This window comes from Lucilia cuprina, chromosome 5 (genome assembly GCF_022045245.1).
Source record: "Lucilia cuprina isolate Lc7/37 chromosome 5, ASM2204524v1, whole genome shotgun sequence".
NCBI lineage: Eukaryota > Metazoa > Arthropoda > Insecta > Diptera > Calliphoridae > Lucilia > Lucilia cuprina.
In genome coordinates, this window is record NC_060953.1 from 52,960,427 (window position 1) to 52,985,539 (window position 25,113).

The window sequence follows — 25,113 nt, forward strand, 5'->3', positions numbered from 1 at the left end:
CTAATCTCTGACCATTGAATGGCCTCTGTTGATTCGGCAACAGCACCTAGGACCGAAATACGAATCCATAAAATAAGCCGAGGACATTCTTCTTAATCACAAGGACACACTGTGGTAATTCAGATATGAACAGAGTATACTCTGGACAAGGAAGGAAAATTCAGTGGCATCATTTGCACACATCTCATCCATACGACACATTCATAAGAGAAAAACATACGACACATTCATAATAGGGTTAGGCCCGCCGTACCTCACATTCATCCATTACCATATACAATTAATACCAACTCATTTTCAAAGCATAGTCCCTCATTCACTCCTCTGTGGGCTATCTGTTGTTTCGGCAACATCACCGAACTTATCCCGAAATATTGACTTAACCTTACATCATTCTTTTAACCGCCACTTACTATTCCCTCGAATTTGGGTTTAAACCACAGCCACTGCGTGTATCCAAAAGGAACCTCAACCAACTGACCAGCCAGGATATAGTCCTGTGGGTAACTGGCCACCCGTAGTACCTCTTTTCAATCTATGCAAGGACTAAGCCAGGCAGTAGACTGTAAGCAATTTCTAAGTACCGACCAGACTAGAGGTATTGACCACTTCTTTATACCCTGGGATTGCAATAACACCAAGGTGGAGGCTTTACCAAGGTAACATGCCCCCTGGGGGCACTACAATATTTTTATGAAATTTAACTATAATAATGATTTCATAATATAGGGTTAACAACAAATTAATTAGTTGTAACTTTAAACGACAGCCTCCTCATCATTAAATCGTTAACACGTGTTAAAATTTTGTTTTATGGCCATTTGTTGCGGTTCATTACTAAGGAAAGGTTTTTTTGTGACTACTTTAACTTCTTATTGTTTATCTTCTCTAAGTAGCTGGAGGCTTATTAAAATTATATGTTTATAGGTAAAATTTTGATGTTAATGTGCTATCGTCATCATTCGTCAACAGTCGTTTTTTTATGATTTTTTTACTTTGCTTTTGTCAGAACTGTTGGTCAAGGTTATGGCGCAAAATGCTACTTACTCTTATAAGATTTCATGCCGCTAAAACTTCAATGAAATGTAAATAAACAAATAGTTGCCGATTATCTGCATTAACCCTTTAAGGGGTTGCAGATAAAAAAATATTTGTGATAGAACTCTTTAAAATATCATGCTTTGACATGTCAAGTTTTGTAGTATATAGTTTCCCGATTCTCAAGAAATTAACTGATCCAACTGATCAACGATTAAATGAAAATAATAAGATTTGTGATATAACTCTTTAAAAGATCATGATTAATGCAAAGATCTATCAAAGATCTATATAGTTTATAACTAAGAGATTTTAGTGAATATTCCAACTGAACTATCAGTTATCAAATCCTATATTGGTTAGTTGAAACTAAACTGATCTTAGCTAGAATTACATACAAATATATCAGTGATCATAGCTAAATCTTAATTTGTCCGTGATCGAAGCTAATACTGATTGACAAAATGATCACACTGATCGGATCTACAACGGGTTGACAATAAAGAATTGCGGTTCAACATAAAATAACATTTGTCGATTAATTAAAAGATCAGTAATGATGCAAATATTTTCAGAGATAAAAGATCAATGTTCAGTCTAAAATGTTTAGTGATCGAATAAAATATCAGTGATAAAACTTAAAATATAATAAAAAATAATAATAATTAAAGTGATCAAAGTTTTTATTGTACGATCGTTGAGATAATCAGAGACTAAACTCAAAATTGATTGACAAAATTAAACTAATATTGATTGGTAAAGAGATTTGCGATACAGTAAAAAATAGCAGTGATTAAAGTTTAAATTAGTTCTGAAAAAGTATAATAAGTAAAGGTTAAAACTAATTGATAAAAATATATGCAATCTTAGGGAGAATTCATTAATAAAAGGATCTAATCTGAAATTCGTTGAAACACAAAACTAAAAAGTGTGGACTAAGAGTAACAAATCCATGAAAGCTTAAAGATTTAATAAAAAGAACAATGAAATGTACCTAAAGGTCTACCATTAAAGCTAAAATATATTTTTGTAAAGATCACTGATCAATTTCATACTCGCAATTAAATAATTGATGAAATTGGTATCTATTCCAAATTATAACGAATGTTGTTTTAATTCTATAAAGATCTATAATTGGATCAATGAAAGATCTTTAAGGAAATCTTAAATTGTTCTATAAATGTTTAAACATTGAAATTAAGCAATTTGCAGTAATGATCAGTGATTTAAATGAAAATTGAATTTTACAAAGATCGACGGTTGAAACAAAATTATATCTTTGTGATAGCGTTTGGTTAAAAAATCTCAATCTGATATTGATTAATAAAAACATATTCGATTGAATATAAAATTATATTGCAAAGCTATCAATAAAGCGATCTTTAAAAGATTTGCGATCTTCTATGATCCGTAATTTGTGTGAACATTTAGTTCTTCAAAAATCGGCAGTTAAAACTAAAATGGGATAATATATCTTTGTGATCATGTTTGGTTTAAACATTTCAATAAAAAAATCTTCGATTTAATATAAAATTATATTGTAAAACTATTAATAAAGTGATATTTAAAAGATCTGCGATCGTACACAGGGACAAATCCTTTAAGTCTAAAGTCTAATATCTACAATTGAAATTTGCCTTAGTATGATCGTTTATGATCAGTAATTTAATTGAAGATTTAATTCTAGCAGTGGCTACTAAATTAATTGATCCTAAATCACTTGAATCCAGTTTGTTTTTAAACTCTTGAAAGTGTTTCATGTGTGAATCTACAGTTCGACAGTAACATTTTAAATATATAAGATCGCAAGTGATCATTATGATCTTCTTTGATTTGTGATTCAAGTGAAAATTTTATTCTACAAAGGGATCTTTAGGTCCAAGTGATCTTGATGATCGAATATGTTTTCGAATTCTTCAATTAAAATAAACATTGATTAATAAACACACAGACACACAAAGAACTTTGATTAAAGATGAAATTGATCAAAGCAGGGAATAACTAGATTATAAAAACGTCAACTATAAAAGCTAAGATGAATAGGTCTCCTAGATGAATTAAAAGGGAACTAAAAAGGATCAATGATCTTGCGAAGTTTAAAACGAAGTGTTAAAAGTTTTTCATGATAAATGGATTAAATGCAAACTCTATAATAATGTACAGCTATATTTTAACTGTTTTAGATTGCTAGTGATCTTTAAGATCATTTAAGGAATCAAAAGGTTATCGGAATAAGGTAATAGCGACCTATAAAAGATATGTGATCTTGCGAAAATAAAAACGAAGTGTTGCAAGTATTTCATGTTGTATCACAGAGATAATTGAATTATGTGCGAAATCTATAGTGATCTTCAGTTAGGTTTGAAATTTTTATGATCGCAAGTGATCTTTATCATCACTGAGATAAGCTAAAAGCGAATTATAAAAATTCTGTGATCTTACAAAGTTAAAAACAAAGTGTTGCAAGTGTTTGATGTTGTATGCGGATATAAATGAATTGAGTGCAAAAGCTGTAATAAACTTCAGTTAAACTTTAAATGTTTAAGATCGCAAGTGGTCTTTATGATCATTTAAGGAATAAAAAGCTCACCGAGATAAGCTAAAAACTAATTATAAAAAAAAACGAAGTGTTTCATGTTATATCGCAGACATAATTAATAATATGTATAATCTATAATGATCTTTAGTAAGGTTTGAAATGTTAAAGATCGCAAGTGATCTATATGATCATTTAAGGAATGAAATGTTCACCAAGATAAGCTGAAAGTTAAAAACTAAGTGTTAAAAGTATTTCATGCTAAGATATAGATTACTTGCAAAGTCTATAATGACCTTTAGTTCAGTTTAAGATCGCAAGTGATCTTAATGATCATTTATTGAACGGTTAATAGACTTTGTGACAAATATTTTCAAAATTTGCCAATGTTTACGTCATTTTTCTATTATTTAATTATCTACACCAAATTTTAATTAAAATACTTGTTTTACTCTAATATGGACATCAACAAGTGTAACGGTTTATTTTAATTAAATTTTTCACATTTAAATTAACACCGTTAAATACTGTTTTTAGCAACAAACCCCCTTTCCCTTATAGGGTTAAGTTTGTTTATAAATTTGGCGTTAAGCATTGAATTCTTATTTGAAGTTGTTTTGGTTTATTGATTTCTTTTTTTTTTTGTATATTTTTCTTTAAATTCGCATAAAATAAATTTGATAAAAAAAATACATAAATTTGTTGTTATTTATTTGTATGTAAAATCGTGTACTCATGCTTGATATTTATGGTTCATTGGTTAGTAGTATTTTTACACTACAGTAGTGTACTATCAATGGGTTTTTGTTTAAGTCTTTATAGTGATGTTAAAGACGAAATGTTATTCACCCGCATAATGTGAAGGTGTTTGCCAGTCAATGGTTTTTAACACTTGATTTTGAAAAAAAAAACAAATTTTGAATTCAATATTAAATGCTTCTGTGCTAATGTGATCGAACACAAGAAATAAACAATTAAATGGTCAAACGCTCTTGAGTCTTTATTTGTTAATATATTAATATTTATTTATTTTTTAGTCTTCAATTCCTTATTGAGAGTTTGTTATTTTATAAGGAAAAACTTATAATTCGAAATTTTGTTATGTCATTTTCTATTGTTATGGTATTTTGCATTAAACTTTTGATCCGTTATTATTCGCTGTCGGGTTGGTGTCATTGTCAATTAAGGTTTTTGACTTACTGTTATTAATGCTCTAAACACACGCCTTTTTTAATTACAATACTTAAATAATAATTGTTCAAAAGTTTAATAATAGTTTATTTTTTAGTTATTTACTTAAGTCTTTATGCTCCACTTACCTATAAATTCATTTCGTATTCTTATGCGATCTTGTAGCGTAGCGGCCGAAATGATCACACAATTAATAAATGCCAAAAGGGCAACTTGATATTCAATAGTTGTTGTTTTTTCCAATTCGTTGATAACAATTTTAAAGCGATATCGTTCATTTTTGAGATTCTAGAAAGATGGAGAAAAAAAACATATTAGAAATAGTTGATCGACAAATCGATCATTGCATCTGGAAATACATTTTTTAACTACTCTCTAATTTCACTCACTAGATCATTGATATTTTTGTAAATCTCTCTGAAATTTTAATGCTTAAGATCGCAAGTGATCTTTAAGATAATTTAAGGCAGCAAAAGGTCTTTGAGATAGACTACACGTAATTATAAATGATCTTTGATCTTGCGAAGTGTAAAAAGTGTTTCATGTTGTATCACTGAGAGAAATGAATTAAGTGCAAACGCTATAATAAACTTCAGTTAAACTTTAAATTTTTAAGATCGCAAGTGATCTTTATGATAATTTAAGGAATTAAAAGGTCTCCGAGATAAACTAAAAGTGAATTATAAATGATCTGTGATCTTGAGATGTTAACAAAGTGTTTCATGTTGTATTACAGAGATAATTGATTAAGCTGAAAAATCTTTTATAATCTTCAAATACACTTTAAATGTTTAGGATCGCAATTGATCTTTATGATCATTTAAGGAATTAAAAGTTCAACGAGATAAGCTTAAAGCGAATTATAAAAGATCTGTGATTTTGCGGAGATTTCCATCATAAACTTTATATCGATCACTAGGTCATTGTTCGTTTTGTAAACCTCTCTGAAATGTTAATGCTCCATAGTCAGCTTTTGTTCTATATCTTTCTATTAACCAGTTTTTGCTATTGTAGTTCTTTTATCAAACTTTTTATTACAGATATTTTGCAACTAATTGTTGTACGATCACTGATAGCTAATCGGATTTTATATACAATTTTTCAAACTATTTGAGTTTATATTTTTTTCCTAAATTTTTAGTTTTCATCACTGATCTTCTTGGAAAACTATATGGACACGATCGCCTTTCCTTAGTATTCTTATTTTTTTTTGATTGTTTTGAGTACTGATCGTATTAAAACTTTGATTGCTGAGGTTTTAACCTTAATGCTTTATCTTTATCAGTTTTTGCTATGATCAGTGATCTTTTCGATCGCAAACATTTACAGGTTGCTCAACCTACGTAGATCTTTTATGGACTTAATCGCAAAACTTTTTGTAGACTTTTGAGCGTTTGTTCAAACGTTTATTTATATTCTTGCGATCGGTGATCTTTCTGCATTTTTTATACATATATCTTTTTTCTTTAAACATATATATTTTTGTCTTTCTCACCAATCTTTTTGTGAAGAACTAATGTTATTTTGTATTCAATCTTTCAAACAATTTAAGTTTAGATTTGTTAACTTAATTTTTAGTTTCCATCACTGATCTTCTTGTGAAGCTATTACTGACACGATCGCCCATCTTTTGTACTCTAACTTTAGCTTCGATAACTGATCGTATTATACTTTGATTGCTAAAGTTTTAAAAGTCTATTGTTGATCTTAATCCTAGATCGTTTAAATTTAGCAGTTTTTGCTATGATCATTTAATATTATAATATTAATATCGATTTCAAACAATACTGGTTGATCAACTAACATAGATCTTTTTATAACCTTAATCGCAGAACGTTATGTACTATTTGATTAGTTGTTCAAACTTTAATCTATTTTCTTACGATCGCTTATCTTTTTATTGCTTATCTTATTATTGTATTTCTGGATCAATGATCTTTTTGCAAAATTATTTGCAATCATTGATCGTTTTGTTATTGCTGCACATTTGACCCAATTTTGTATACAATCCGGGATCATTTTGTCAATAGATTTTTGTTATGATCAGTGATCTTTTCTTCAATTTTAGCGTTGATCGTTGAGATTCTCTGAACCATTTACTGCTTTAATTGTTAACTTTTTATGCTCTATATATTTGCGTTAATTGGTGATTTTTTCTTAGTATTTTTTTTATCTGGTTTTGGTTATAGCCACTGTTTTCATGGACGATTTACTGTTGTCTTAATCGTTGATTATTTTAATAAAATTTAGTTTTGATCGATTATCTTTATACCAAACAAGTTTTGAATCGATAACTGATCTTCTTACTGCCTTGATTGTCTTATTAACGATATTCTGGAACTTTTAAAGTTTTCATACTCCATTTTTAGCTTTGATCTCCGATCATGTTTTAACCGGTATTTATGTTAAAATTTTAGTTTCTATCAACAATTTCTTCTATATTATTTAGTCAAGGCAGTTATAGTCTTAATTGCTGCATTATTTACTTTTATTTTGAAATCTGGATCTTTCGTTTTATAAACTTTTTTGCTACGATCACTTATCCGTTCGCACTATAAGTAATTTTCGCTTTGATTTCCAAATGCTGCTATGATTATAATACTTAATCCTCTGTCCTCCTCTTAACAATTTTGCTACGATCATTTATGTGTTTAGTTTCAATTGATGATCTTTTTAATAATTTAATCTAAGTAGTTTCAATTGCTGGTCTTTTTATGGAGCAATTTTCATAGATGTCTTTTAGGGTATATTACCGATCTTTAGACAAACAGTTTTTGATTCAGTCCTGCACTTTCTTATCCAAATTTAGCTTCAATCTTTACATTCTTTACAAATCGGTGATCATTTTATCAATAATTTTGGCTTCAGTTGAAGATATTTATCTTAAAGTATTTTAGCTTTAATGGGTGATCTTTTTTGCTAGTATTTAAGATTCAAGCGATGATCATTTTTATTATGTTTTTTTACTCCAATTGTCGTTTCGATCATTGACCTTTATGGCAACAAATTTTTTTTGTACCATTTCATCTTCTGATTTTGCTTTGATCACTGATCTTTTCCACAGTTGGTTTTAGTTAAAGTGTAGATTATTTTAATAAAAATGTTCAGTTTTAGTCCTGGATATTTTAGTAATAAAGTTTTATCTTTATTTATATCGTTTTTGTATCGATCTGCTTAATTTTCAATCACTGATCTTCAGTTTTTCTTCAATCTTCCTAATTCCAAAAGTTTTTAGAAGAGCATGAAAATTTAGTATTTCTATTATAGATTTTAAACATGTTTTTTTTTTGGGGGGGCGGGGGAGGTTGGTTAGTATATTTATTTAAATTAATTTAAAAACCGAACTTACCTTATAATATTCTAATGTTTCTATGGCACGAGCATAACCATCGGCATTATACGCACATAAAGCTGATAGTAATTCAAAGACTTGCTTCTTAACCACAACATTGTTCGTATCCAATGCGGTGCCTAATTTCGAAATATAATCACGATTTTCGACAATATAATCCAGGCCGATGCGTGAGTCCATTGTGAATGAATGTTTTTCGGTTTTTAATTTTGTGTAGGCCAAAAAAAAAGGAAGACAAGAGTTAGTGTCGCCACTAACTTGTACAAAAAAGAAAGAAATAACAGCCCTTTTATGGATTTCCGTTTCGTATTAAAATAAATAGGAAAATAAATTGGTGTTAATAAACTTTAAATTCGAGACTTTAAATTGTTTTCAATGACTGCGGCTGCTTAAATTTTTGTGTTAATATATATAGTTGTATTTTTTATGGTTTTTTAATATTTTGTCTCTTTTATTTTTCTACAATTCTGTTGCAGTTGGTTTCTTTGTTGCAAGTAACAGAAAGCCAGCTAGTACTGTTGGTAGATTGTTGTAGAAGTAGAAGTAGATAATAAGGAACGTGTTGTCATTTAATGACGACTTGTTTAGAATTGTCAATTAGTTGTAATAATAATGCATTTGCATAAATTAACATGGTTGACATTTGTTTATACAGAGATTTTCTTCTTGTTGTTTTTGTTCTGTTTCCATATTTTGTTTATGTTTTTTTTTTTTTTGTGGAAAATCTGTAAAAAAGAAAGAGAAAAAAGTAATTAATTAAAGTATGTAATTGGTTTTTAAGTTAGTCAATTAAATAATAATTATTTAAATTTTTTTTATATTACAAAGAAAGAAAAACCGGTAGAAAAGTACCGAAATTGATATAATCCGTTGTCAAAAGTAGGCTTAACATGTTAACATTATACAACGGATGTGTATATAATTTCAATAACACCCAGTTATCATTTTGACAACCGATGATGTTTATAATAACGCATAGTTGTGATTAAATCATTTCGACAATGCATCGTTGTGATTTCTACAACGAATCGTTGTCATTTTGACACTGCAATGTTCTGTATGACGTTGACATTGTTGCTGTAAACTTATAAACATTTCGGTGTCAATTTGGTACCAAGCGTTTATAATTTTAAATTGTCTCTTTCTTCTTTGTGTATAAGAAACTAAATGAAAGTTTCTTAAATTGTCATACATTTCTCAAAATGTCAAACTGAAGTTGTCATTAGTCAAGCCAAACATTTCCTTAAGTTTAGTACGAATTTTATTTAAATTAAGTTCTCGAAACGATCAGTTATCGTAACGAACATTTATCGCTAGAGGATCCTCGATTTGATTGATATTGAAATGTGAAAATATCATCGATTGAAGCATAATAAACGATCAGTTATTGCAACAAAAATTTATCGCTAGAGGTTTTATTGATATTAAAGTATGAAAATATCATCGATCGAAGCATAATAAATTCATAAATAATTTTTTTATCGGATCGATCAGCGATCGTTATTAAAATTCTTGTCAGATTGATATTCTATTGGATTCTCTAAAGACCGCAATAGAGACCTAAAATGGTTATAAAAAATACTATAGTTTAAGCTAAAGTAAATTGTTAAACAGATTTGTTGCTCGAAGACCTTCGATCTGAATAAAATGAAACTCAGAAAGGACCGTCATCGATCGACCCTAAATTGATTGATAAATTAAGTTAGAATGGAATCATCAACAATTTCTTTAAAATAGATCAGCAAACTAAACAACAATTTTCTGCCAGTTAGAGGTTTAATTGAAGTATGATATGATCAGTGATCGATGATTAAAATAATGACAAAGAATTGGATTAAATATCTACAATTTCTTCGATCTGAATAAAATGAAACTCTAAAAAGATCATCGATCGATGCTTAATTGATTGATAAATTAAATTAGAATAGAAAAAGCAACAATTTGTTTAAAAAAGATCGGCAAACTAAAAAAAATGTAGTATGAAATGATCAGTGATCAATGATTAAGAATTGGATGAAAAAAATATTTTTGATTTCTTTTAATGTTTTTCTTAAAAATCTATGATCCTTCACGAAGGGTAGTCATCTTGTCGCGATGTGAAGGCTTAAGTGCGATGAATCTCATGGGCCATGCTGACGGAGACAGCTTTGCTTGAGCTGGCTGCCTCCTAGGGGTCACCCTTGTCAGACGGGTCATGAGACGAGCACGAAACTAAGAACTACCCCTCCCACCTAACAGATGTCTGTTTTTCCCACATTGGGCGGTCTGTTAGATATCTGTTGATTTGCTTCTCCTGTCACTGAGACAGGGCAATTCAACAGATAGTCCGTTTTGAATCCGTTGATTCACGCACTTAAGTGTGCAAGTCCTGAAATCCATCAAGCGTCTGTTCCAGATTGGGCGGCTTGATGGTCTGTTTGCTCCCAGTGGGACGGCAGTTTACAGTCCTGGCAGTAGGCCAAAAATGCAAACCCCCCCCCCCCCCCCAAGAATGTCAGAAGAGAAAAAATGCCCCTCGTATCCGGTCCGGGGCTTGATAATATCCGGAGACCCTATTCCCACAGCGGCGACACCGGGCTGTGGTGAATCGAATGTGACTGGAGTCCGGACTAGTCAGGTGGTAGCACCAGGCTTGACTACTCCGCGAGTGTCTGGAGCAACAACAAAAACAACAACCGCAAGTAGCCGGCCCAAGCTGGCTGCTTGTAAACCAAAACCGCCCACTAAGCCTTCGGGTGTGGGTAAAGGTCCCAGCGGTGAGGTATCTCTGCCGGTCGTGGCGAGTACCTCTGCAGCCGCAAAAGCAGCCCTTGCTGATTCAAAGTCAGCTCAACCCTTGATTTCGGGTGACAACAAGGTCTCCCAAGTGCCCTGTGCGAATGTGGAATCGTCGACCCTGATGTCGGATTCCTCTGCCGCACCTCCCCCTACATTGGAAAAGTCGTCGAACTCGTTGTCGGGCTCTTCCAATGTATCCCTAGAGTCTTTCCCCAGGCACAAAACACCTTCCAGAAGGGCTTTTGTTCATCGGCGGGCCGCCGAGCGCATCGTTGAGCGTCATGGTGCCAAACCCAGCGATGCTTTGACGAGTGACGAGAAATCGTCCCTCGATTGGGCGAAAAGCCTCCTGGCTAGGCTAAAGGGCTCCAATCCTCCAGCCGAGGCAGAAGTGGTTAGACCTGCTGCCGAGGCGCCTAAACGGCAACGATCTGAGGAGGAGACCCTTACTTCTATGCCGAGTGTCCAGCCGACTAAACGTCGAAAACAGGCGCAAACCATTGTCATCAATAGGCCTTTCAGTGAAGTTGCTAGAAACCCACTGATAAGGGCTATTGTTGACCATAGCAACAGTGACGGAGCCATCTCCCAGGAAAAATGGGGGACTATCCGTCAGAAGATGCTAGGCGTGTACTGGAAGATCCTCAAGGAGAATCCAGGACCCGCTCCCCAAAACGATGATGCTGGCTGGTACCAGGGTCACATTAAGCTGCTAGCTTGTTCAAATGAGCGCTCTGCGCTTCTGCTTAAGCTAGCTATTCAGTCCCTTGGGGAAGTGTGGCCAGGTGCAAGGTTGGACGTGATCCCGGTAAGCGAAATTCCTCGCAGACCGAGATCAATTGCCACCATCCCAACTGAGCCACATGACCCGGCGGAAATTCTGGCGTTCCTACAAAGCGGAAATCCTCACCTACCTACCCATGACTGGAAGGTGGTGAAGGTTTCCGCCCCGATGGGAAATGTTAGAAAGGCGACTGTAGTCCTTAATAAGGAAACGTTGGCGCCATTGAGTGAATGCGGAGGTAAGGTTTACTATGGCTTTGATAGTATCTCCCTTCGCATTTACCGCAGTGACGCCAAACGCAGCGCCGCCGCCTCTGGTTCCAAACTAGAGGCTCCGCCCAAAGAGGATGATGGAAAGGCCGACGATCCCGCTGGTTCTGAGAACCAAGAAGACTCCCAGTCTACCACCGGTATGATGGGTGATCTTCTTGGCAATCTGAGGTTAGCGGAGGACGGAGACAGTTCACAGGATTCCGATCCTGAGGACGTCGACGTCACAGTCGTGTACGATCCTGACCTTGGAGATGGTGAAGGTAACCCAGATTAACCTTCACCACTCCAAAGCAGCATCAGCTGCTTTGCTCCTCCGGCTGGCTGAGAGAGGGGAGGAGCTCATCTTGGTCCAAGAACCGTGGACCCACCACGGCAAAATCCTTGGACTATCTCTCAGAGGCTACAAACTTCTGTATTCAAATCCTGCAGGTAATATTAAAAATATTAGAGCCTGTATTCTGGCCAAAAACCATTTAGATATCTTCATCTTATCTGATTACAGTGATGAGGATACGGTAGCGGCGGCACTTGAGACCGGAAATTCCACCATCTGGCTCCTAAGCTGCTACATGGCGCATGACCATGGTGAACAACCGCCAAACGACCTGGTCAGAAACTTAATGCGCGAAGCAAATAGGCGTCACGTTCCTGTGATAATTGGCGCTGATGCTAATGCTCATCACAGTGTCTGGGGCAGTTCAGACACCAACAGCAGAGGTGAGTGTTTACTTGACTTTTTATTAGAATTTAATATGACAGTCGTTAATAGAGGTTCAGAACCTACTTTTGTTGTGGTAAACAGAAAGGAAGTTCTTGATATTACAGCTATTAGTACAAACTATATAGAATTGATCAAAGAGTGGAATGTCTCCAAAGACTGCTCCTTCTCTGATCACCGCTACCTGGACTTTGACATTGAGGTCCAGGTCAAAGTTTCAAAACCCTTTTTAAATAGAAGGAAAACAAATTGGGAGAGGCATAAAGCTTCTCTGAGCACTATTCTTCCCCCTGCTCTGAAGGTCGACAGTATAGGGGATATTGATTTGGCTGCAAATTGGATGGCTAGTTCTCTGAGCGTCGCCACGAAGAGATCTTGCAAACTATCCAGTGGCCTGGGAAGGGACAAACCACCGTGGTGGAGTCCTGATATAGCGAGCATAAGAAGGACATGCCGCCGGTCTTTTAACGAGGCTAAGAGATCAGGTAACTGGTCCCTTTATAAGGCTAACGTTAATAAGTTTAAAAATTTGGTTCGGAATGCGAAACGGAACTCATGGAGGGCTTTCTGTAGTAATATTGAAAGCTCTTCCGAAACCAGTCGTCTCCGTAAAATCTTGTCAAAGTCCCCTTCTGTTCCTAGTTACATACAGAAAATAGATGGGAACTGGACTTCAGGTAGTCAGGAGACTTTAGAGCTTCTCCTTAATACTCACTTTCCTGGTTGTACTCCAATAAGTGATACGACTAATTTCTCTCCAACTTCAATGCGGACTGTAACCCACGTGCCTATTGAAGATGACATTATCCGTTGGGCAATTAAAAGCTTTGATCCCTACAAAGCGCCCGGCCCAGATGGTATTATTCCTGCAGATCTTCAACACAATATAGATCTTGTAGTTCCTTGGCTGCGGTATTTATACACAGCCTGTCTCTTTTGGTCATACATTCCTACACAATGGACCAAGTGTAATGTGATTTTTATTCCCAAAGGGGGTAAAACTTCACATACTAAGGCAAAAGATTATAGACCAATATGTCTGACATCATTTATGCTGAAAACAATGGAAAGAATAATCGATATCCATATTAGGACCTCGATAGATAAATCCTTTCTATCTAACTCTCAACATGCATATACGAAGGGAAAATCTGTTGAGACGGCTCTTCATACTCTTGTTGGTCACATTGAAAAATCCATGGGGTATGGAAACTATTCACTGGTCGCCTTTCTTGATATAGAAGGCGCTTTTAATAACGTCAATCCTGTATCTATCTGCCAATCTCTATCTCGAGCGGGGTTTGATAGGTCCGTTGTGGGATTTGTTGAGTATCTTCTCTCAAATAGGATCATTGAATCCTCCTTAGGAGATACAGTAATCACTAGAAAAGCTTTAAGAGGTACTCCACAAGGGGGAGTACTTTCACCACTCTTATGGAACATGGCCATAAATGATATTCTGGTAAAACTAGACTCTCTTGGCTATAAAACAGTCGCCTATGCTGATGATGTCGCGGTCGCGGTATCAGGCGATCACCTTGAAACCATATCCCAAAGGCTAGAACAAGCACTAAAGATCATTAGCTCGTGGAGTGTTGAATGCGGTCTTAGTGTTAATCCTAGTAAAACGGAACTTGTGCTATTCTCTAGCAAATATAAGATTCCTTCATTTTCTCTTCCATGTCTTAATGGCGAAGTATTAAAACTCTCGGACAGCGCTAAATATCTGGGCGTTATCCTAGATAAGAAACTATCTTGGGGTACAAATGTACTCTCTAGGACATCTAAAGCCATCACGGCACTATATGTTTGTAGGAAGGCCATTGGAACATGCTGGGGCATAAATCCAATGAATGTTCACTGGCTCTTTGAGGCAGTTATTAAGCCTATTATGTTATATGGGGTTGTTGTCTGGTGGCAGGCGCTTGAAAAGGCTTCACTCAGACAACAACTGGAAAAAGTAATGAGATCAACTGCGCTTCTTATTACAGGCGCTCTCAGAACAACTCCTTCGAAGGCGCTGTTCACTATGCTCAACTGGCTCCCGGTCGACCTCCTTGCAAGGAAGTTGGCTATGTCAACTGCGGCCAGACTGAGTGTAACTGGCAAGTGGAATCAATGCTCCATAGGCCATGCTAGGATCATGGATCTTATATCGGATAATCAGTATACTGTTGATTATTGTATTCCAGTTCCTTCTCTAGTGAGAAGGTTCCAATATCTTATCTCTTCGGAGTCTGATGAATCTCTCCTTCCGCCAATTAATTGTTTCCGGGTGTATACAGACGGATCCAAGACGACGGAAGGAGTGGGTGGTGGCATTTTCATTGAGGAATTTGGAACGAAAATCTCCTTCCGACTTAATGATGATTGTAGTATCCTTCAGGCTGAAATATCGGCGATAAGAAGGGCGGTAAATTGGCTAAGGTACTATCGGATATCTAACAGGGATATCAGAATTTATACTGATAGTCAAGCTGCTATTAAATCCCTAACTGGTGTGTTCTCCACATCCAAAATTGTCCATGAATGCCGGACGTCTCTCAATGAGATGGCGAGACATTCGAACATCACCCTAATTTGGGTAAAGGGACATGGGATTTCGTATGGCAATGGTATTGCTGACACTTTGGCAAGAGCTGGCACTATGCTCAGCAGCATAGAAATAGATCAGTTCTGCGGTATACCACTACTTGCAGTTAAGAGGCAGATCAGTGAAAAATGCCTCTGCATCGCTCGCGACTTATGGTCGCGTGAACATACGTGCACAACATGCAGAATGCTGTGGCCACAATTGGATCCTCAAAGATCTAAATATCTTCTTGGTCTCCAAAGACCGCAGTTAAGTAGGCTGATATCGATTATCACTGGCCACTGTAAGTTTGGGAACCATGCCAGGCGCATTGGTCTCCCGTTCAACGATTACTGTAGGAGTTGTCAAAATGAGGACGAAGAAGAGACCATTACCCATCTTCTCTGTGATTGCCCTGCCTTGGCGGAGGCTCGTTTTCAGACGCTTGGATCGAACTACTTTGGAGATCTAACCGAGCTGTCAAATATTAAATTAGAACGTCTGCTTGAGTTCATTAATTTGTCAAATTGGGTGTGAATCCTATAACTCACACTACCCACCCATGGCAACTGCCCTGGCTTTCTCACTTCTCATCCTCTCCTTCCCCTTCTCTTTGCAACTAGTTTTCTGTTCTTTCACTCTCCTCAATCTCTCCCTCTCTTCTCTTTCCTTCTCCTTACAGGTATTTTTTTTACAAAGGGATCAATATGGACCCAAGTAAAGCCGACATTGGCTACCTGTGCAAACCTAACCTAACCTAACCTATGATCAACAGAAATTTGACTATAAAAAGATCATAGATCGTTGTTAAATTGTTTGATAAAATAGCAAGAAAATTAATCAAAAATTTTTGTTAAAAAGATCAATGATCGAAACTAAAATTCAAGTCAAAGATCGAACTTAAATTAAAAATAAAAAATCTGTAATCAACAAAATTTATGACGATAAAAAGATCATTGATTATTGATTGATGTTAAATTGTTTGATAAAATCAAAACTTTTTGTTAGAAAGATCAGTGATCGAAACTAAAATTATAAAAAGATCAACGATTCTAATTGTTTGTTGTAGGAGGATTTTTGGTCTGATGAAAATAAAAGTCTGAAACGATCATCGATCGATCCTAAATTGATTGATAAATTAATTTGTTTAAAAAAGATCAGCAAACTAAACAAAAATGTTTTGCCAAATGAATCAAAGCTTTTGGTTAAAACGATCAGTGATCGAAACTAAAATTCAGGCCAAAGATGGAAGCTTTAATTTAAAATAATGAAAATATATAAATTATAAAAAGATCAGAGATCTCAAGTCTAATATTGTCATCGATCCAAGCTAAATTGATTGATCAATTAAGTTAAAATAAAAGAAATAATTTAATAAAAAACAATCTGCGATCTAAACTAAAATTTGTTGCTAGCTAGATCTTTAGTTGTAGTAACTATGAAGAGATCGTCGCCAGAATTCTTATTGATATTAGTTTTTATAATATTTAGCTCAAAAGATCTAAGATCGATTAAAATTAGATGCTAAAAAGATTAGTGATCGATGTCATGTTAATTGATAAAATAAGCAGAAAAAAATCAAAAACAATTTGTTAAATAGATTGGCTACCGAAACTAAATTGATCTAGTTACTATTGAAATTTGAAGATCGCATGAAGGAAAGATGGAAGATCTGCGATCGGATTGAAAATAAAAAAAGATCATGCATCGAAGATTATTTAATTGATTATTAATAAAATTGTTAGAAATAAACGCGATCTAAATAAAAATTTGTTCGATTGTAGTCTGAAACTATCTGTTATTTCCAGCTGATCTCAATGCGATCGCCAGACGTATGTCGTCTACTTTGTAATTCCCTATAATCAATACCGAAAGTATTAAGAATTCAATTTTGTTGTTGTTGTACCCCTAATGTGTGATATTTCTTATTGTTGTTGTTGTTTTTTAACAGACACGAACATTGTCTGTTTTTTTTTTTGTCTCAAGTCTCTAGGGTTCGTTTTGACTTTAATTAATTTATTGTTTTTAAACATGTTTGAAAAAAGCAACAACAACAAACTTGCATTTGCTCGACCAGGCGATCGATTAGATGAGCGACTGTGTATATACATATGATGATCTTTTTATAAAAAAAATAAGGGTCCGGTCTGTGGCTTGATTCTGATTTGATTTTATTTGATTTGTTGAAATTGTTTTGTGTATTGAAATTAAAAAAATATATAATAAGAATTAAACGAGATTTCGTGATCGCCATAAATTAATTGTTTTAATAAAATATTGTGTTTGTATTTGAACTTTGTTGACTTTATCAATAAAATGAATGAATCAATAATATAGAGTTTGACCAATATATGTTAAAATAATAACCATAATTTATATTTATAAAAAAAAATCAATGTTCTCTTGTTGAAGTGTGTATGTGTTTTTTTGATTGTCTGCAATTTGATTTGTAGATTTTGATAAATTATTGACAATTTTCTAAATTAAATGACAAATTATAAAAGGGGTGGTTTTAATTGTAAATCTAAATAAAATCAATGACTTAAGGATATTGTGGAAGCTTATATTGAATGAAAAGATCAGCTTTTTAAAGATAACATTTAATGTCAGCTAGATCTGTAGTGAAACTAATTTGGAGTATGCAAAGGTCAGCCATCGATCGAATATTACAGATCTACTATCTTGCTAATATGAAAGTTTGAAAAGATCAGTGATAAAGGATGATGTTGGATCTATATTAGTTGATCTTGAATCAAAATCTTTAAATTGTTTACTACTAGTTTCTAAAAGATCAGCGATCGATAAGGTTAAAAGTGTAATCTAAAAAGATCAGCGATAACATTGGTTCAAAAAAGATCTAAATGAAATTGTTAAATCGATCATTGATCGCAACAAAAATTTGTTTCTATTGATCAAAATTAAAATTATTGATCAAAACAAAATTCGCTAGTTAAAAGATCAGTGATCGATTGGAACAAGTTCCTTGATAGTCTAAAAAGATCAGCGATCGCAGTACAATTTAATCTATATTAGTAGACTTGTAAAACAGATTAGCGATCGGTTATTAAGTAGATCTTCTATTTATATAATATGTAAGTTTGTAAAGATCAGCGATCGAAGTTCAAATTTCGAATCAAATAAATACTTGATCTAGCTGGTCTAAAAAGATCAGCGATCGTAGTAAAATGTAATCTATATTAGTAGACGTGTAAAACAAATTAGCGACCGAAGTTTGAAAAGATCAGTGATCGAAGTTTGAATTTAAACTAAATAACTATTATCGATCGTAGGAAAAATTTGTTTCTATAGATCAAAATTTAAATTATTATTAAAGGATAACGCATGCCAGCTTGATTCGCTGGTTAAAATATCAGCGATCGATTGGAGTTTAAAAATATAATTTCTAAAATTGAACCTAATGATCAGTGATCGAAACCTTAATCTACTGTCAGATATAACCTTGACCTAGCTAGTCTAAAAGTCTAAAAAGATCAGCGATCGTAGTTAAATTCAGTCTATATTGGTCGACTAGTGAAAATTATTAGCGATTGATTATTAAATAGATCTTTTATTATAAGCGATCGAATATTAAATAGATCTTTGATTTGGATAAAATTGAGTTCAAATTAAATTGGTTAATAGAGATCTAACATAAAAGCTTAAACAAGTTGTTAAACGATCAGTGATCAATTTCAACATTTGTTTCAAAACTTAAATTTTAAAAATCGTTAAAATTTTGTTTTCCCTAATTTATTTATATTGAATGAAAAAACGAAATCTTAAAACTTGTTCTTTAGATTTTTTTTTAATCAGATTAACAAAAGAATTATAAATGATTGAGATATTATCATTATAATTAAATTAAAAACCACTTTATTAAATTTATCTACATAAATGCTCATCGTATTTTAAAAAATTTATTACGCATATTGTTTTTTTTTTCAAAACAATGATTTTAAAATCTTTTCAAAATTCCTTTTTAACATTCTAGAGCAGATTTGTTTTGTTTGTTTTTATCTTCTTGTTAATAAATATTTATGATATTATTAACTATTGTTGAAATAATTTAATTTATTTTATTTTATATTTTATTAAATTATGTTAAATAAAACAACAGGTAGTCAGTCATTCAGTAAATATATACATATGTATATATATAAAGGCGCCATCTTTCAATACTTTTTTTTTGAATGATTTATTAATGAAATGAAAAAATTAAATACAATCTATCTATAGTTTTAATCTGAATAAGAAATGAAAAAAACTATCAATATTGTAGATTGGTATCGTATAGGAAATATGTCGTCTGTTAAGTGAAATCAGTTTTGTAACGATTAGTGAAGGAAAGGCAAGGTTGTGTGTGTGTGTTAGGATTTGGTTCGATATTTTAACGTATAAAATGTTAAAAGATATAGATAATTTTTGAATCTATAGACAAGATTAAAATCTAGACTAGGGTTTAGACTTTAGATGATGTTAAGAATAACATTTTTGTCCAGACTTTGGACATGAGAAAAAACGAGTCTATAGGCAAGACTATAGACTAGACTGTCAAGAAGAATAAGACTAGATTAAGGACGGGACTATAAACCAGACTATGATCAAGTCTATTGAAGAGAGCAAAATAGAGACTATCGACTAGACTATGAACGGAACTAAAATAAAGGCTATAGATAAATGACCAGGTCCTCTGTTGCCTATTGTCACTATTATGGTCGCGACTATAAACGACACTATAGACTATACTGTAGTTAGGACTATAGTCAATACTATAGACTATAATCTAGTCGACATTATGGTCTATTTTCGACTAAAATGTTTAAACTAAACTCTAGTCGTAACTATAGACTACAATATAGTCAAGACTATAGTTACCAGACTATTGACAGTTGAGATTATAGTCAGGACTTTAGACTACACTATAGTCGGGACTATAGTTAGTGGACTGTTGACAGTTGAGACTATAGCTGAACCTATAGTTGAGATTATAATCAAGACTATAGACTAAAGTATAGTCAGCACTATAGTCGAAACTATAGAATAAACTCAAGTCGTGACTATAGATTACACTATACTATAGTCGTGAATATAGACTACACTATAATGTGACTGTAGTTGACAGACTGTTAACAGTTGAGACTATAGTCAGGACTCATTCGGAACTATAGCGTAAACTATAGTTGGGACTATAATCGTGATTGCAGACTACACTATAGTTTATGCTATAGACTATACTATAGTCGGGACTATAGTCCCTATTATGGTCGAGACTATAGGACTATAGTTAAGACTCTAGACGGAATTAGGGCCTAGTTTCGACTATAATGTCAATTAAACTCTAGTTGTAACTATAGACTACACTATTATTGACAGTTGAGTCGGGACTATAGTCTAGACTATAGACTACACTATAGTCGAGACTATACTTAGCGGACTATTGACAGTTAAGACTATAGCCGAACCGATTGATGAGATTAAAATTGATACTATAGACTAAAGTATAGTCGGCACTATAGTCGAAACTATAGACTAAACTCAAGTTGTGACTATAGACTACACTATAGTCGGGACTATAGTTGGGAAACTGTTTGCAGTTGAGACTAACAGTCCATAATCGAGGCTTTAGTAGGTACTGTAGTCGGAAGTATAGTCGGGTTTATATTCAAGTCGTGGCTATATACTGCACTATAGTCGGGCCTATAGATGGGAAACTATTTGCAGTTGACACTAACATTTCATAATCTAGACTTTAGTCGGTACTGTAGTCGGAACTATAGTCAGGTTCATATTCGATACTATAGACTTAACTGTAGTCGTGACTATAGACTATACTATAGTCCAGACTATATTCGGGACCGAGAATCCGAATTTTTTACTTTCGTCCCATTGTGACTTGTTTTAAAGAAATTTTGAAAATGTTTTTTTATTTTAATATAAATTATAAAAAATTAAGAAATTAAAGCAACAACAACATGTGAGTTAAAGAAAATAAAAGAAAAATATATTCATTCATAGTTTTTTGTTATTATTGTTGTTTATTATATTCATTTGTAAGTTGTTTAGGCTTTTGTATGTGTGTTGCTTCGGCTGTTGCTATTAACAAGATTTAAGCCATAAGAAATGAAACCAACATTTACGTTTATACAAACAACAACTTAGCAACGACCTTGCGCTTATTGCGCTCCACTGCCAAAGTCGTTGCAGTCTGTTAATATGCAGTTGTAATAACATGTTGCAGTGTCTGTGTGTGTGTGAAAATTACAGAAATAAATAAACATAATCCGCAATCAAAGAAACTACTGGTACAACAACTATAACATATCTATGAAAATAAACGTACATAAATATAAAGAAAAATTACATCGAATTAATGTAAGAAAATTGTTGTTGTTATTATTATTTAAAACGATTAGCTTTTTCTGGCATAATCACCCCTTTTTTAAACATTTGGTTAGATGTTGTTTGAAGAACAAGAGTTGCAAATCTTTTTTAAAACTATTGCACAATGGGTTTATAACAAAAAAAAAAAAAAAAATTGGTGAATCTTTTTTTAAACCCACATATTTTTTTAACGTTTTTATTTATGTTTTGCCATGAAAACAAACCTGTATAAAAATGTTATTTTATGTTTTTTTTCTCTATAAAATTATCTATTACGTATTATTGTTCTATGTTTATGCGATTTAATTGATTTATAAATAATTAATCGCGTGCTGTTTATTATTTAAATATGTACGTCTGAGGCGTGTTTTATAAATTATATTTTCTGCCACCTACAAATCACGCCAAGAATTTTTAATACAAATTTATATTCCTTTGACTTAAAGTAAATATAAAAAAATATATTTATTTCGTTAATTAGTAAAATAATATTTTATTTAAAATTATTTAAAAAACTGGTTTAAATAAAAAAATTAAACAACATGTTGCTTGTTATTGTTTAACATTTTATAGTAATTTTTTTATTTAAAGGAATTTTAGTTTAATCTTAAATATGCTTTTAAGCAAAAATTCGAAAATAATATATATTTCTATTTTAATGTTCAGTGGCTGGCAGCTGTGATTTTGAAATTGATGATAAAGCGTTTAACAATTGACAATTTACTAGACACGAAAATGCATAGTTGCTGATTTTTTGTAGGATTTTTAAATAAATATTTATATTTTTAAAAGGAATTTATGTAAATGATAATACAAGGAGTTAATGGGTTTATTATGAGGGATTTAAAAGTGTGAATCATGTTGAAGACGTGTTTTTGTTTGTACTGTAGTTTTGGAGCTAAGGATGGAAATATAAAAAGAAAATAATATGTCTAATATAGGTCTCTTCTCTATGGTCTCACCTTGCTTGGATCTAGTCTATATTTGTTTTATTATCTAGGTCTACGGTCTGTATTATGGTTATGGATCTGGTCTATGGTTTTTTATACAACCTAATGTATGGTATTTGGTCTGGTATCATATTGACCTAGTCTATAGTCTCATCTGTAGTCTGGTCAATGTCTTGATTATGGCTTATAGTATGGTAGGGTCTTATCTATGGTCTTTTCTTAAATCTGGTTTATGGACTGGTCTAGGGTTAGGTCTATAATCTGATCAATAGTGATAGTCTGTTCTGTAGTCGGGTCTATAGTCAGGACTAATGTCTGCTCTATGATTTGATCTATAATCTGGTCAATGGTTTATGATCTGGTAAATTGTCTACTGTTTGATCTATGGTCTAGTCTATTGTCTGGTTAATGGTCTGGTCTTTAGTTTGCTCTTCTATCTGGTCAATTGGTTATTGTCTGGTCTATAGCTTGGTCGAGTCTATAGTCTAGTCAATGGCTAGTTTATGGTTTGTTTATGGCCTATTGTTTGGTCAGGTCTATTGTCTTGTCCATTGTCTGGTCTATAGTCTGGTCTGGTGTATGGTCTGGTCTATGGTCTGGTCTATGGTCTGGTCTATGGTCTATGGTCTGGTCTATGGTCTGGTCTATGGTCTGGTCTATGGTCTGGTCTATGGTCTGGTCTATGGTCTGGTCTATGGTCTGGTCTATGGTCTGGTCTATGGTCTGGTCTATGGTCTGGTCTATGGTCTGGTCTATGGTCTGGTCTATGGTCTGGTCTATGGTCTGGTCTATGGTCTGGTCTATGGTCTGGTCTATGGTCTGGTCTATGGTCTGGTCTATGGTCTGGTCTATGGTCTGGTCTATGGTCTGGTCTATGGTCTGGTCTATGGTCTGGTCTATGGTCTGGGCTATGGTCTGATCTATGGTCTGGTCTATGGTCTGCTCTAAAATCTGGTCTATGGTCTGTTCTAAAATTTGGTCTATGGTCTGCTCTAAGATCTACTTAATAATCTGATAAATTGTAATTTCTTCTTTAAAATTTGTTTTTTAATAAAAGTTTTTTAAAAAGGAAATATTCAATTAATTTGCATTTTTATTGCCCCCCAAACAACAATGTATACGATATTTTTAAATAGTTTTTTTTTTAATATATTTTGGCAAAAATAAAAAATTTTAAAAATTAGCGAAATACAACAAAAAAACACAAATTTAAAAATTAATATTTAAAGAAAGAAACGTTTATATTAAAGAAAAAAGAGAAAACCGAAGTTAAAACCGAAGCAAGTGTGAACATAAGTTAGTTGTGAATTGTATTTTTGTGAATTATAATTTTAACTATATGATTTTAAATCTTTTTTTTATTATAAAAATAAACAAAATATTTTTTATTAAAAAAAAAAATAACAATAAATATAAACAAAATAACTTTAAAGAAAAACCAAAAAAAAAAAAAATATTTAAAATTTAAGTAAAAGATTTAAAGAAAATATTTATTTATTTCCACAAAAAAAACCTAAAACCCTAAATCAAAAGTAAAACTCTACAGCTATTTAACATACAAAAAAAAAATTAAATAAAAATGGAAAATTACAACAAAATAATAATAATAATAATAAATTAAGCAACAATTGCACAGACAACAAACAAATTAACACACACACATACATTAATAAAAAACACATTTTACACCATTTTTATTGTGAAAAAAGTAAGAAATAAAAAAATTATATTAAAAATAATACAAAAAAATAGCAATACAATAAAACAATAATATAAATATTTAAATAATAATAATAAATTAATGAATAAACAAAACAAACAACAAAACCTTTAAATTAAACCATTTAACGGTGACAAAAAATGCAAAAAAAAACAAAAAAAATCAAATAAATATTTATAATAAATAAAAAATTATTTAATAAATAAAAACAAAAAACCAAACAAACAAATGCAAAATGAAATGACATGTAATAACAACCAACATGAATACAACAAAGTTTCAATAAAGTATAAAAAAAATAATAAAACAAGAAACAAATTGTTTAAATTGTTAATACAGGGAGGGACAAAGTTTCCAAATTAAAAGAACTTCTCAAGAAAAAATGTCTAGTTTTAGACTAGACTGTGGTCAAGACTACACACTAGACTATAGACTATACTATAAACTAGTCTTTAGACTACTTAGACCGTTGAACTACAGACTATCGGTTCTAAACATGACTATTGACTAGACTATAGACTAGACTTTAGACTAGTCTATAGACTACACTATAGACTAGACTATAGACTAGACTATAGACTAGACTATAGACTAGACTATAGACCAGACTATAGGCTAGACTATAGACTAGTCTATAGACTAGACTATAGACTAGGATAATAGACTAGACTATAGACTAGACTATAGAGTAGACTATAGACTAGACTATAGAGTAGACTATAGACTACACTATAGACTAGACTATAGACTAGACTATAGACTAGACTATAAACTAGACTATAGACTAGACTATAGACTAGACTATAGACTAGACTATAGAC

At 32.8% G+C, this 25,113-nt stretch overlaps 2 protein-coding genes across 2 annotated transcripts in view; one reads left to right on the forward strand and one right to left on the reverse strand.

The window, feature by feature from the left end:
- The window catches only part of LOC111679388 (formin-J), a 126,882-nt gene that overhangs the window by 36,757 nt on the left and 65,012 nt on the right, over nucleotides 1-25,113 (reverse strand). The window contains exons 4-5 of the mRNA XM_023440963.2: nucleotides 8,115-8,842; nucleotides 4,894-5,053 (exon numbers count right to left, since the gene is read on the reverse strand). Coding sequence (XP_023296731.2) covers nucleotides 4,894-5,053; nucleotides 8,115-8,297 — 343 coding nt within the window. The 5' untranslated portion in view covers nucleotides 8,298-8,842. The remainder of the gene's footprint in view (nucleotides 1-4,893; nucleotides 5,054-8,114; nucleotides 8,843-25,113) is intronic.
- On the forward strand, nucleotides 10,196-12,669 carry LOC124420166. Its single transcript, XM_046952309.1, has 2 exons — nucleotides 10,196-12,380; nucleotides 12,454-12,669. Exon 1 carries the CDS (start codon nucleotides 10,582-10,584, stop codon nucleotides 12,223-12,225), a length of 1,644 nt encoding a protein of 547 aa, XP_046808265.1. The 5' UTR covers nucleotides 10,196-10,581; the 3' UTR covers nucleotides 12,226-12,380; nucleotides 12,454-12,669.

Bases quoted from the DNA above. Each gene is read 5' to 3' on its own strand.
- LOC124420166 (XM_046952309.1), top strand. From the start codon at position 10,582: ATGCAAACCCCCCCCCCCCCCCCAAGAATGTCAGAAGAGAAAAAATGC.